The sequence below is a fragment of the Ursus maritimus genome, unplaced genomic scaffold, assembly GCF_017311325.1.
Source record: "Ursus maritimus isolate PB19 unplaced genomic scaffold, ASM1731132v1 scaffold_5, whole genome shotgun sequence".
Taxonomy (NCBI): Eukaryota; Metazoa; Chordata; class Mammalia; order Carnivora; family Ursidae; genus Ursus; species Ursus maritimus.
In genome coordinates this window covers 88,752,077-88,766,043 of record NW_024426663.1, presented here as the reverse complement: position 1 = coordinate 88,766,043, position 13,967 = coordinate 88,752,077, and the positions used below count along the sequence as shown (strand labels likewise).

At 60.2% G+C, this 13,967-nt stretch overlaps 1 protein-coding gene across 1 annotated transcript in view; it reads left to right on the top strand.

Annotated features, from left to right (window-relative positions):
• Nucleotides 1–13,967, top strand: part of LOC103678868 (obscurin) — a 160,679-nt gene that overhangs the window by 134,189 nt on the left and 12,523 nt on the right. The window contains 20 exon segments of the mRNA XM_040622746.1: nucleotides 668–946; nucleotides 6,370–6,448; nucleotides 6,651–6,775; nucleotides 6,870–7,067; nucleotides 7,595–7,627; nucleotides 7,890–7,988; nucleotides 8,153–8,371; nucleotides 8,672–8,744; nucleotides 8,941–9,026; nucleotides 9,677–9,796; nucleotides 9,918–10,057; nucleotides 10,945–11,145; nucleotides 11,251–11,333; nucleotides 11,522–11,695; nucleotides 11,961–12,117; nucleotides 12,430–12,546; nucleotides 12,625–12,789; nucleotides 12,902–13,060; nucleotides 13,147–13,324; nucleotides 13,709–13,822. Of these exon segments, the coding sequence (XP_040478680.1) occupies nucleotides 668–946; nucleotides 6,370–6,448; nucleotides 6,651–6,775; nucleotides 6,870–7,067; nucleotides 7,595–7,627; nucleotides 7,890–7,988; nucleotides 8,153–8,371; nucleotides 8,672–8,744; nucleotides 8,941–9,026; nucleotides 9,677–9,796; nucleotides 9,918–10,057; nucleotides 10,945–11,145; nucleotides 11,251–11,333; nucleotides 11,522–11,695; nucleotides 11,961–12,117; nucleotides 12,430–12,546; nucleotides 12,625–12,789; nucleotides 12,902–13,060; nucleotides 13,147–13,324; nucleotides 13,709–13,822 (2,799 nt within the window).

Below are 13,967 nucleotides of genomic sequence, written 5' to 3'. Positions count from 1 at the left end.
CGGGTTCCAGCCTCTGGCCACTGCACGTGCGGCCACAGAGCTGGAAGAGCCCCGGATTTGGGGTCGACAGAGCTCAGCATCAGTCCCAGCTCTGCCGGTCGTGAGCTAGCCTCTGGGCGTCAGTGTCCCCTCTGTGAAGTGGCCCTGGCAATACTGACTTTGCAGAGTTTGTGTTGTTTGTTCCGTGCGGGTCTGGGATACAGTCGCTATAGAAGCTGGGGTTCCACGGCCCCCATCGTCTTGCTCCAGCAACTAAAATTAATTTTAAAGCCACTGCGTCTCCCTAGGAACAATAAGGGGGTATAACTAATAAGCCACGGCATCACACCTCCAAACCTTCCCTGTGCAATTTTGGGCCGTTCTCCTGCTTGCAACCCCTTGACCCTCAGCCCACACAGCATTTGTCTTCCCTTACCTCCCCCTCCTCCCTGTTTCTTGTCCACTAAACCTCTGGCCTCTCAGTGGCTTGAGACCTAGGCTGGCAGGGAAAGGATTCTCCTAGAAAGTGGGGCGAAGCTGGCAGAGACAGAACTGTGTTTAGCCCAGGAGCCTGCGAGCGCCCCCACCTGAATGGGTGCAGATGATGCGCGTTGAGCCGCTGGCAGCTGGAGTGGCTGGGGGAGAAGCCTGGGGCCCACTCACCGCATACCCTGCCTGTCCCTGCCAGCCCCGGTGTTCCTGACTGAGCTGCAGAATCAGGAGGTTCAGGACGGGTATCCCGTAAGCTTCGACTGTGTGGTGACAGGCCAGCCCGTGCCCACCGTGTGCTGGTTCAAGGACGGCAGGCTGCTGGAGGAGGACGACCACTACATGATCAGTGAGGACCAGCAGGGTGGCCACCAGCTCATCATCACGGCCGTGGTGCCCGCAGACATGGGCGTCTACCGCTGCATGGCTGAGAACAGCGTGGGTGTGTCGTCCACCAAGGCCGAGCTCCGTGTGGACCGTGAGTGTGGTGCTGCGGGTTTGATGGCCCCAGAGCCAGAGCTGGGAGGGGGCGGTGCTGGGTTGCAGGAGGGCCCTGAGAATGCTGGTTTCAGGTCAGGGAGGACTAGGAACCTCAGTGTCTTGGGGCCGGGCTGGGGGTGGGGGTCTTATCTCCTTGGGAAGTGTCTAGGCCGGGGAGGGCCCCGGAAAGTTCACAGATACCCTGGGCATGGGTGGTGGTTAGCTGTGATACAATAAGAAATAAGGATTTGGTCGTCCCTGGTTCCAAGCACACAGTTCCTAAGTCCCTGGAAGTTGCCCTGAGTGATAAGAGGATCGGAGGTGTGTTTTATTCTAATGCAGTGACTCCTGGTGGGCCTCAGCATGAGTACATCCATGATTTTTGAGAAAATGCGAGAGCATTTAAGTGGAGAAAGGGTAGAATTTCAGACTCAAGGGTAGAGTCTCAGGTAGTGCTGGAGTAATTGGAATTTTGTAGGCAAAAGTTAGCCCTTGGCCTCATACCAAAACATGAGCTCAACATGGATTACATACGTAAATGGAAAATACAAAAGTATGAAACTTTCAGAAAAAAGAAAGGAAGAAATCTTTAGGAGCTATGGTGGGGAAAAGACTTCTCAGATTTGACAACGAAAGCAACACCCATAAAAGGGAAAATTGGTAAAAGTCACGAACTTCTGCTCTGAGAAAGACCCCGTGTGGAGGGACTATGGGGTGGGAGAAGGCATGTGCAAACCACATATGTAGTAAAGAACTTCACAGGAGAGGACTCGCCAAAGGCAGAGACGCGCATGGAGGACGTCAAGTGCTACTGAAACCCCAGCGAGGTGTCACTGTGCATTCGGCAGGGGTAGCCCAGTGACTAAAGATTGCACGCAGTGCCGGCGAGGGTGCAGACACGCGGTCACTCACGCGTCGCTGGCAGGAACGTAACGTGGGACATGGTCTCCGGAAAAGTGGGTGGCTGTGTCATAGCTGGAGACTGAAGCGTAGGTGGGCCTGGGAAGGACTGTTCTCTCTAACGGATTTGCAGGAGGCCAGCCGCGAGAGAGGTCGCTGAGCCAACATGCGCAAGATGCAGGGGCAACAGTCGCGGCCAGTGGCATCTGCAGAGCCGTTCGCAAGTCAGTTACCGTGAACGACACGAAATTGTATACATTTACCAAAGGAGGAGCCACTTCATCCAGCGCTGCAGGTCTAGATTTCCCGTTAGCTCTGTCTTTCTGCCTGAAGGACATCTTTCAACACTTTTTCTGTAGTCCGGGAATGCTAGAATTCTTTCCGTTTTTGTATGTCTGAGAAAAGAGTTGTATTTCTCTTGTGGTTCTGAAAGGTATTTTTACTAGGACAATTTTTTTTTTCTTTTCATACCTTAAAAGGTGCTGCTCGGCTGTCTAGTAGCTTGGATGGGTTCCACTGAGAAATAGAATGTCATCCGTATCTTTGTTTCTCTGTGCAAAAGTTGCCTTTTCTCTTGGTATTACGGTGTTCAGATATTTGCATGCCATAAAATGTATGTTTAAGAACGTGCAGCTCAGTGGACGTTAGTATGTTCCCATGTCATGCCAGCTTCACTGCCATCGGGTGCCAGGACATTTCTGGGATCCCAGAAAGAAACCCCGTGTGGGTTAGCCGTCGCCCCCCCCCGCCTTCCCTAGCTCTGGAGACCACTGAGCTACTTTCTGTGTCTGTAGGCTTGCCTGTTCTTGGCACTTCATGTGAGTGGGAGCCTACGCTACGTGGTGTCTTGTGTCCGGTTCCTGCCACTGAGCGTGTTCCGGAGGTCCATCCACATTGTAAACTTCGTCCGTTTTTCAAGTTGAAAGTCAGTCCGTGTATACGGACTATTTACCACTCATCGGCTGGTGTTTCCAATGAAACACGTTGGTGGTCTTGGCTCTTATCGGTAACGCTGCTGTGCCCATCTGTGTACAAGTTTCAGCGTTTGGGGGCCTGTGTGTTGAGCTCTGTTGGGAACACAGGCAGGAGTGGACTTGCTTGGTCATACAGTAATTCTGTGGCTACCTTGTGCAGGAACTGGCAAGCTCCATTGTACATGGCCCCCGCAGTGGGGGTCCCAGGCCCCCACCCCCACAGCACCTGTCACCGTTCGTCTGTTCCGCAGCGGCTGCCCTGAGCACTGTGGTTTCGACCCGCATTCCCTGCTCGCTGACAGTGCTGGTGTCTTTCATGTGCTCGTTGGGTGTTTGTGTATGGTCTTTGGAGAAATCTCTACTCAGATGTCATGCCATTTTCAAGTTGGGTTTTGATTTTGAGTTGTCAGAGTTCTTTATATATACCCTTATCAGATAAATGATTTTTGAATATTTTTCCATTCTGAGGATTTTCCTTTTGCCTTCTTGATGGTGTTCTTGGATGCACAAGAATTTTTAATGATGATGAAGTCCAGTATTTCTCCTTTGGTTGCTTGTCTACAAGACCATGGCCTAATCTGACCTCACGAAGACTTACAACCCTGTTTTCTTCCAAGAGTCTTAGAGTTCCAGCTCTTACGTGTAGGTTTAGTTTTGGTGTACGGTGTGAAGTAAGGGCCCACATTCATTCTTGTGTTGTGGAAATGCAGTTGTTCCTGCACCGTTCACAGAAAGAACTATTTGCCTCCATAAAATTGTCGTAGAACTCTTGTCATAAACGGATTTCCGTGACACGTGTGGATCTATTTCTGGGCCCCTGACTCTGTCCCGTCTCTCCGTACGTCTGTCGCGCTGCCGACACCAATCTGTCTCGATGAGTATAGCTTTGTACCCCCTTTTGGAATCTAGACACGGCAGTCCTCCAACTTCACTCTTTTTTTTTTTTTAATAAAGATTTTATTTATTTATTTGACAGAGATAGAGACAGGCAGCGGAAGAGGGAACACAAGCAGGGGGAGTGAGAGAGGAAGAAGCAGGCTCACAGCAGAGGAACCTGATGTGGGGCTCGATCCCAGAACGCTAGGATCACGCCCTGAGCCGAAGGCAGAGGCTTAACCACTGTGCCACCCAGGCGCCCCTCCAACTTCACTCTTGTTAGGTTGTTCTGAGCTTCTGGGTCCCGTGTGTTTTTATGTGACTTTGAGGCTCAGTGTCAATTTCCTCAAAAACGGTCTCTGGGTATTTTTTAGGATTTCCTTCTTCTTGCTGGGTGCTGTTCTGGGTGCACTGTTCTTTATGTTCCTGCGTGCTTGCCGTTCCCCGAGCTTCTCAGGATTTGGGGCGTCTAGTTTTTATCAAGTTAGCAAGTGTTTTCGGCTGTTATTCCCTCACGTGTCTTTCCTTCTCCGCCTCATCTGGGGACAGTAGTCCCAGGCCCGTGAAGCCACGTCCAGGGCACAACCCCGCGCTCACACTCGCCACTTGCAGTTCTTGCGTCTGCATTCCATTTTGCATTGTTTGCAGCGCTGCCCTCTTACTTCGCTGTCCTTCTGGAATCGCTAACCTGCTGTCAGTCCCACCAGTGTGTTGTCTCTACAAGTGCTACTGGCGTCTCTTCTCACGTGCTCTGTGTCTCTGTTGATACAGTTCTAATACCTACCTTGATGTCCCTCTCTGCCAGTTCCATGTGCGTCCGTCCTAGCTTGGTTTTGACCCACTGGGTGGTGTTTTTCTGCCTCCGTGCATGTCTGGCGGTCCTTGACTGGATGCCTGCCCCCATGGGGGCTGAACACTTCTTGAGATCTTCCTCTTAGGTGGGGAGCAGGCAGAGCTCAGTCCAGGGCTGATCCTCTCCCACTGCTGAGGGGAAGGCCTTCCTGAGGACCTGATGCCATGGATTGGGGAAGTTCCCAGTCCGGCTGCAAACACAGCACCCTCTGCACTGTTTCGATGTCCCCCTCGGATGGCTCGACCCCTACGTGCACATGCTAGTCAGTGCTCTGCCCTCTCTCTTCGCTGGCTTCTGTCCTGTGGACTCCAGCAGCCCTCGTCTCCCAGGACGCCAGCACCTCGACTAAGGGTCTACCTGGCTCTGCCTCAGTTTCCCCTCCTGGACCTGGAAACTCCAGGCAGGAACCTGGGGCAATCACAGGGCTCATCATTGTTTCCTATCTGTAAGGGAGCAATAAGAAATTCTCTGACACCAGCCAGGGGTTCTACAATTAACTCAGCTCTGACCCTGTCCACGGAGTCAGCATCAGGTTCAGGGCTCAGGCCCACAGACCACCTCCCTGCAGATGCCAGTCGCAAGCCCAGGGCTCACCCGTGCTCTGACCCACCAGTTACAGATCCGAGACTCCCACGGCCCTCTTCGGGTTCCATTAACTTGCTGGAGCGGCTCACAGAGCTCAGAGAAGCATTCTCCTTACTACATGACCAGTTTATTATAAAAAGATGGAACTCAGAAGTAGCCAGATGGGAAGAGACGCACAGGACAAGACACTGGGGGAGGGGCATGGACGCACGTCCCTCTCCCCACGTCTACGTGGCCACCAGCCCAGAAGCTCTCCCAGCCCGTCCTTGTGGGTTTTTAAGGGGGCTTCATTATGTGGGCATGATTGATTCACTCATTGACGATTGGTGATTGGTAATTGATTCCCTCTCCCCTCCCCCGGGGCCAGGGGGTGGGACTGAAACTTCCAACCCTCTGGTACCACGGTTGGGCCCCCTGGCCACCAGCCCCCATCCTGAGGGGCTTTCCAAAGTCACCTCATTATATAACAAAAGACACCTTATGGCTCTCCGCACAGGAAACTCCAAGGGCTTTGGAGCTCTGTGCCAGGAGCACATTTCTTCTTCTAAATCACACTATCACAACCATTGTAGTTCCTGCACAGCTGCCGCTCCGGGTTCTGGAGGCTGCACTGGAGGCTTGCGGCTGAGCTCAGGGCGCCCGCTGGTTGGGTTCCAGGGAGGCCCCCCTCCGAGCTGCGGTGTCCTTGCGTGGGGTCGCTCCGTGTCAGGACACTGCTCCCATCGTGGGGGCTCCCCTACCAGGAACTCCTCTAACCCTGATTACCTCCCAAAGGCCCCGCTCCTGACACCTGCACGTTGGGGTTGGGATTTCCACAGATGAATTTGGGTGGGACACGAACATCCTGCCCACGGCAGAGGGTAAATCCAGTCCCTGTTTGTCCTTCGTGCCTGGACGTGGAAGCCCCCAGCTGCTGGTTCTGAGGCGTGCGTCACCCCCATGTCCCCTAGCGGGTAAAACTGGGCAACGCAGCCCCATCGTGAGGCCCAGAATCACCATGGTTGACCATTGGTTGAGGTCACACTTACCTCCAGGCCTGGAAGCATGGGCTAGGTGACAGCCTGGGGCGTGGAGGGCCAGCGGACAGCCAGGTCCCCTGTGGCTTCTGCCCCAGGCATGTGCGTAGCTCCCAGGGATGGCCTTGCAGTGAGAGCCGGGTGGCTGGCCCCTGAGGTGGGGCCATACCAGGAAGGTGGGGCGCAAGCCTCACGGCAGCCACTCTTCCTTTCCCAGTGACCAGCACGGACTATGAAACTGCGGCCGATGCCACGGAGACCTCCTCCTACTTCAGCGCCCAGGGCTACCTGTCCAGGTAGAGGGCCGTGCACAGGCGGGCGGCAGTGCTGGCTGGGACTGACAGAATCTGTCTCTGGGCTCTCCACCAGGCCCGCAGTGTCTATCCAGCACACAGGGGCCCTCACCGGTCCACCTCACTGCTCTTGACCAACCCCCCCCCCCAGGGGCTGGACCCCTCGCTGGTCCACTCACTGCCCCTTCTCTGTTCTCTCCACCAGCCGGGAGCAAGAGGGCACAGAATCGACCTCAGAAGAGGGGCAGCTGCCCCAGGTGGTGGAGGAACTCAAAGACCTCCAGGTGGCCCCCGGCACACGCCTGGCCAAGTTCCAGCTCAAGGTGAAAGGTGAGGAAGAGAGACAGCAGCTGGGTGGAGGTGGGGCCGTCCCTGGTGCCCACAGGGTGGAGGCTCCGTGCTGATCACTGCCCTGTGGCCCCAGGCTACCCGACACCCCGGCTGTACTGGTTCAAAGATGGGCAGCCCCTGACAGCTTCTGAGCACATCCGCATGGCTGACAGGAAGACGCTTCACACCCTGGAGGTTGTGTCGGTCACCAGTGAGGACGCCGGCCAGTACTCGGCCTATGTCAGCAACGCCGTGGGTGCCGCCTACTCGACTGCTCGGCTGCTGGTCAGGGGTGTGTGCTCGGACCGAGCTTCCGCACCTGGGCTGCCGTCCGCCACACACCATGCCTCCGCACACGTGCCCTGGGGGGTGGGGGCACGGGGTCCGTGAAACAGACCCAGGCAGGCATGTGAGCACCGGCAGACTGTGCAGAGGAAGAGGCCAGTGGTTACTGTGGGAGGAGAGGTCTGAACTTCATTGTTTGCAAAGTTCTGGGCACCTCAAGGCGCTTCCATGTCACATCTGAGCTGGCGGTGGCTGAAGGACCCAGCGCTGCCCAGCCTTCCCTCTGACCTTCAGTGTGACCTTGCATAGGCTGCAGAGCGACCCCCACACTCCTGGGGCAGTGGGGTGGGGGTGCATCACACTGGGTCCATTCAGCCTCAGCGCGAGCTCCCTGTATGGTCTGAGTCTCCGGGAAGGTGGGGCTACGAGTGGGTGGGGCCCCCTCACAGACCCTGAGCCCTAGCAAGTGCACGGTCCTGGGGAGACAGGCCCCTTGGCGCTACAGGCCTGATTTCCATTTCTTGCCTCTTTCAGGCCCCAAAGATCCTGAAGAGAAGTCGGCATCAGGTGAGCCAGCTCGGATGGGCAGAGGGTGGGTGGGTGACTCAGCCAAGTGCGTGAGGGACACCACGTTGCAGGCAGAGGACGGTTGGGTGCAGGCTGTGGACACCCAGCCTCCAGGCCCGCTGAGGCCAGGACCTGGAGGCTGCGGCTGCAGCAGGTGCCCCTGGAGGCTGCGGCTGCAGCAGGTGCCCCTGGAGGCCTTGGTGCCCCAACAGGGAGCAGGGGCTCGACATTCGTTCATCACCAGTGTCTGCTGTTTCTCCAGATGCATATGAACAGCTGGTGCCCCCCCGATTCTTGGAAAGATTCACCTCCAAGAAGGTGAAAAAAGGCTCCAGCATCACCTTCTCAGTGAAGGTGGAAGGTAAGGCTCTCCTACCTCCCTGCTCCCCCCCCAAGGACCCCTACTCAGGGAGGCTCAGAGCAGGCAGGGCCCTCTCTGCCTCCACTCAAAGCCCCCCAGGGAGCTCAGAGGCAACCGCCAGCTCCTGGAGCCCCCTTCCCCATGGACCCTCGACTGTCCCACAGGCTGCCCGGCCCCAGCCGTGCACTGGCTGCGGGAGGAGGCTGAGCGGGGCGTCCTGTGGATTGGCCGTGACACGCCGGGCTACACGGTGGCCAGCTCTGCACAGCAGCACAGTCTGGTCCTGCTGGACGTGGGCAGACAGCATCAGGGCACCTACACCTGCATCGCCACCAACGCTGCTGGCCAGGCCCTCTGCTCCGCCAGCCTGCACATCTCTGGCTGTGAGTCAGTGTGGGTGGCTGACCACACCCCCCACCTGGAGGCAGGGAGACCCCAAACACAGAGCCCTTGGGCCAGCTCCCATCCCCTGTCCTGTAGGCTCTGCTCATCTGGCTGAGACCTTCCTAGAGGCCTCCTACCACCCTGAGTGTTTCCTTCCTGGGCCCCACTCCGTCTGGGGGCTCCCGTGGACCAGGGTCAAAGTCCCCTGGGGGGCCTGGACATCCTGGACCAGGTCCCAGCTAGAATTGGCTCAAGGCTGTGGGCCGTCATTCCGGTGACTCACCCTGTTCTCCTGACAGTGCCCAAGGAGGCGGGGGTGGCGGAAGAGCATGCTGGGGTGAAGGAGGCCCTCATCTCCACCTTCCTGCAGGGGTGAGTGCAGGGGAGCAGGCCAGCAGCAGCACTGGCCCTGGAGGGGGACAGTGCTGCTGCGGGGGAGGGAACCCCATCCAGACTGCAGCCTAGCCCTGCCCCACGAGGGCTCTGTGGCTCGGGCCAGCTCCTGTCCCTCTCCGTGCCTCAGTGTCCCCATTGTAACATGAGGGCTTCGGCTGAGGCATTGTCTCAGGACACTGCTTCCTTTTAGGACCCAAGCCGTCTCTGCACAGATGTCAGAGCCTGTGGGGTTCGCTGACCTTGCTGGGCAGAGGAAAGGTATGGGCTGGTTGAGAGCATGTCCTCGCAGTGTGGAGGCCAACATGCCTCTAGTGCAGGGGTGAGGCATGGAGGGGGCTGCCCCAGGCTATGTGGCCCCAGAAATGCCTGCTCGCCTTCCGCGGGGCCTGATTCTGAGCCCTGCTGGTCCTTGGCTCAGAGCTCACATCAAGCAGGCTGCGGATGCCCAGCCTGGATGCAGGTGACAGCTGAGGGCTGGGTGAGGGCAGTGGGGGGAGGGGCAGGTGCTGGGCATGCCACCACCAAGACCTCATCTGTCCTGGATTCTGCCCCGTCCCCAGCGGGGTCCTTCTGTCTGCTTCCCACCACGTGCACGGGGCCTCTCTGCACCTTGGAGTATTTGTAACATCTTTAGCGGAAGTAGTGAGTCTGCACAGAAGTTGAGAAGGGAGGGACATGTGCTCTGCATGCCAGTTGCCCACCTTTGGGGTCACTTCTCGGCTGACCCCCACTCACCCAGGCAGCCCTTGTGAACCCTTAACCTGACCCTGCAAAGCTTCCTGCAGTGATGGTCTCAAGTCTGTGTGTTCCTCGGCACTGCTGGCCCCCGAGCCCGGAACGGGGCCCGAGGGTGTACCTGGGCTCATCTGTGGGGCACATGGCCGGCTGAGCTAGGTTCTGGCCCCCAGCAGAGCCCACGGCAGTGGAGGCCCGTGGCCACCTGTCCCTGGCCGAGGTGGGCACAGAAGAGTTCCTGCAGAAGCTCACATCCCAGATCACTGAGATCGTGTCGGCCAAGATCACACAGGGTGAGGGTGTTGCTGGCTGCAGCGTGAGGACCGGGCTTTCCCTTGTTCATGCATGGGGGACCCATGGGGAGGGGACAGGGATGCAGGTCCTTCCTGGGTATCATGTGCCCTGTGTCCCCAGCCAAGCTGCAGGTGCCCGGAGTTGACAGCGATGAGGAATCCAAGACGCCATCCGCATCCCCCTGGCATGGCCGTTCCCGCCCCTCCTCCAGTGTCCAGGAGTCGTCCTCAGAGTCGGAGGATGGGGACTCCAGAGGCGAGGTGCTCTGACTGGCAGGGGCGAGTAGGGCACTGGTGGGGGTGGGGTGGGGGGGCCCATTCTTCTCGGTGGCCAGCCTCACTGCCACCCCCGATGGGATTTCCATCAGCAGACATGGTTGAGCCTGTTCTGGACCAATGCTAGGCACCCTGGAGCCTCCGGACGCCTGGCTGGCTCCTGTCCGGGTCCCCTGCTCCTCCGGGGTCTTTGGGGGCTGTTGGGGCTTTGGAAGATCAGGCTGGCCCCCTGCCCAGGTCCCCTCCCCTCCAGGGTCTTTGGGGGCTGTTGGGGCTCTGGAAGATCAGGCTGGCCCCCTGCCCAGGTCCCCGCCCCTCCGGGGTCTTTGGGGGCTGTTGGGGCTTTGGAAGATCAGGCTGGCCCCCTGCCCAGGTCCCCGCCCCTCCGGGGTCTTTGGGGGCTGTTGGGGCTCTGGAAGATCAGGCTGGCCCCCTGCCCAGGTCCCCGTCCCTCCGGGGTCTTTGGGGGCTGTTGGGGCTTTGGAAGATCAGGCTGGCCCCCTGCCTAGGTCCCCTCCCCTCCGGGGTCTGTGGGGGCTGTTGGGGCCTCGGTAGGTCAGGCTGGCCCCCTGCCCAGGTCCCCGCCCCTCCGGGGTCTTTGGGGGCTGTTGGGGCTTTGGAAGATCAGGCTGGCCCCCTGCCCAGGTCCCCGTCCCTCCGGGGTCTTTGGGGGCTGCTCGGGCTCTGGAAGAGCAGGCTGGCCCCCTGCCCAGGTCCCCGTCCCTCCGGGGTCTTTGGGGGCTGTTGGGGCTTTGGAAGATCAGGCTGGCCCCCTGCCCAGGTCCCCGCCCCTCCGCGGTCTTTGGGGGCTGCTGGGGCCTCGGTAGGTCAGGCTGGCCCCCCTCTGGTCTGATTCAGCACCATGCCCCCAGATCTTCGATATCTACGTGGTCACAGCTGACTACCTGCCCCTGGGGGCCGAGCAGGATGCCATCTCGCTGCGGGAGGGCCAGTATGTGGAGGTACTGGACTCAGCCCACCCACTGCGCTGGCTTGTGCGCACCAAGCCCACCAAGTCCAGCCCCTCGCGGCAAGGCTGGGTGTCCCCCGCCTACCTGGACAAGCGGCTCAAGGTACCAGACAGCTGGGCTGGGGTCATGGGATTGTTGTGCCCCGCGAGGCCTGGAGCCTGACTCCCACAGGGCCCCACCTGCCACCCTCCCCCATTTTCTCACCAGCTATCACCCGAGTGGGGGCCCACTGAGGCCCCCGAGTTCCCGGGGGAGGCCGTGTCTGAGGATGAATACAAGACAAGGCTGAGGTGAGGGTCCAGCAGGCGGGGGCATGAGCAGCTTTGTGGTGGCGGTGGCGGGTTAGATGTGGGGGTGCCTCCCTCCACTGTTTTGCCAGGCTTGTTCTGACAGTGGGTGGTGGGCTGCACGGGGGAGGAGGAGACGGCCCACCGCCTTCACTAGCCCTTGGGTCTTTCCTCACCTCATCGCCTCCCAGCTCCATCATCCAGGAGCTGCTGAGCTCCGAGCAGGCCTTTGTGGGCAAGCTGCAGTTCCTGCAGAGCCACCACATCCAGCACCTGGACCGCTGCCCCCACGTGCCCACCGCTGTGGCCAGCCAGAAGGCAGTCATCTTCCGCAACGTGCAGGACATCAGCCGCTTCCACAGCAGGTGGGTGAGCAGGTGGGCCCTCGGGTGTGCACACATGCACACTCCTGCCCATGTGGGCACGTGTGTACGCGGCACACCCAGCACGCAGGCACAGCTGCAGAAAGATGCACACAGACGCGCATGGCCCCCCCCACCACACCCGCAGCACCCACAACCCAGCGCACTCAGTCCCAAGTAGCCACGCGGCCCAGCCCTGGGTGGTAGCCTGTTTCCTCCCAGACCTGAGTGTTCACCCGCCCCCTGACCACCGTACCCTATGCTGCAGCTTCCAGAGGGAGCTGCAGAGCTGCGACACAGATGACGATGTGGCCATGTGCTTCATCAAGAACCAGGCGGCCTTTGAGAAGTACCTGGAGTTCCTGGTGGGCCGCGTGCAGGCCGAGTCAGCGGTGGTCGGCACAGCTGTGCAGGAGTTCTACAAGGTGCCCCCCAGCCCGGGCCCCACAGATTACTGAGAAAAGCAGAGCCCCCGGAGCTCCGTGCTCACCTTCAGATGGTGACGCCGTGGGGCAGGGGTGCGGCTGGCTGGGGAAGAGGGGGGGTAGTGTGTGCGTGCGCGCAGTGGGGCAGGGGTGCGGGTGGCTGGGAGGAGGGGCCGTGCGTGCGCATGGGTGTGCGTGTGTATCCACACGTGTGCGCACCCCGGTGCCCCAGGCCCCAGCTCTCTGCCTCTTTTGACACTGGCGTGTGCCCCACCCCGCCCACGTCTCCCACCCCGCCCGCGTCTCCCACAGAAGTATACAGAGGAGGTGCTGTCAGCCGCAGAACCGTCACAGCCGCCCCCACCGCCCCTGCAGCACTTCCTGGAGCAGCCAGTGGAGCGGGTCCAGCAGTACCAGGCCCTGCTCAAGGTAGGGGTTGCGCCGCTGGGCGCCCTCCCCGGCCTCGTCGCCGGCGCTGGGGCCTTGGCCTGACGCTGTGTCCCCCAGGAGCTGATCCGCAACAAGGCGAGGAACGGGCAGAACTGCGCACTGCTGGAGCAGGCCTACGCGGTGGTGTCAGCCCTGCCGCAGCGCGCCGAGAACCAGCTGCACGTGTCCCTCATGGAGAACTACCCCGGCACCCTGGAGGCCCTGGGCGAGCCCATCCGCCAGGTCCGGGAGGCGGCCGGCGGGAGGCGGGGCGCGGCCAACGGCCTGGCCAGGACCGCCCGCGGGGGGGCTGGGCTCCGGGCTGCGGGCTGACTGCGCGCTTCTGCTCCCGCAGGGCCACTTCATCGTGTGGGAGGGGGCTCCGGGCGCGCGGATGCCCTGGAAGGGCCACCACCGCCATGTCTTCCTGTTCCGCCACCACCTGGTGGTCTGCAAGCCCAAGAGGGATTCCCGCACCGACACCTTCAGCTATGTCTTCCGGAACATGATGAAGGTGCGTGGGCGCCGGCGGAGCGCCAGGGCGGGGACGGGCAGAGGTATGCGTCCAGACAGTCAGTCTGCATTCCCCGTCCCCCACAGCTGAGCAGCATCGACCTGAACGACCAGGTAGAGGGGGACGACCGAGCCTTCGAGGTCTGGCACGAGCGGGAGGACTCGGTGCGCAAGTACCTGCTGCAGGCCCGCACGGTCATCACCAAGAACTCGTGGGTGAAGGAGATCTGCGGCATCCAGCAGCGCCTGGCCCTGCCCGTGTGGCGTGAGTCCTCCCGCCGGGGTGGGCAGGGAGGCCGCACTCAGCACCGGAGCCTCTCTGGCCCCCGAGCCTCAGACCCCTGCCCCGCTCCTGGGTCCATCTCAGGAGCCTGAGCTGGGGTGTAGGGCTGACCCCGACCTCAGTGCAGGGGAGCCTCAGGGTGCACACAGGGGCTCCCCAGCACGGGACAGGTGCCCAGACTGTGTTAGGGACGTGAAGGGCCACCTGGACAGAAGGTCGCAAGGGGCAGTGTCCATAACAATCACACCCTTGGACCCTGGAGCTTCTGACTGTGCCAGGGTTGGACCAGGGACATGAGGGCACCGCTGTCCCATCCACCAAGAGGTCAGAGCTTGTGTGTGTGTGTGTGTGTGTGTGTGCGCTCAGACCCCCCAGATTTCGAAGACGAGCTGGCAGACTGCACAGCAGAGCTGGGTGAGACCGTGAAGCTGGCCTGCCGTGTGACGGGCACACCCAAGCCCATCATCAGCTGGTACAAAGGTAGGCCCCTGCAGCCTGAGGGATGTGGATCCTGCACCAGCAAGAGCTGCACAGAGGGAGTCGGGCCAGGTCGGGGAGCCAGGCGTGAGGGACAGGCGTCCTATTCCAGTGGCTCACCGCTGACTCAGCCCGCCTGGCTGGGAGC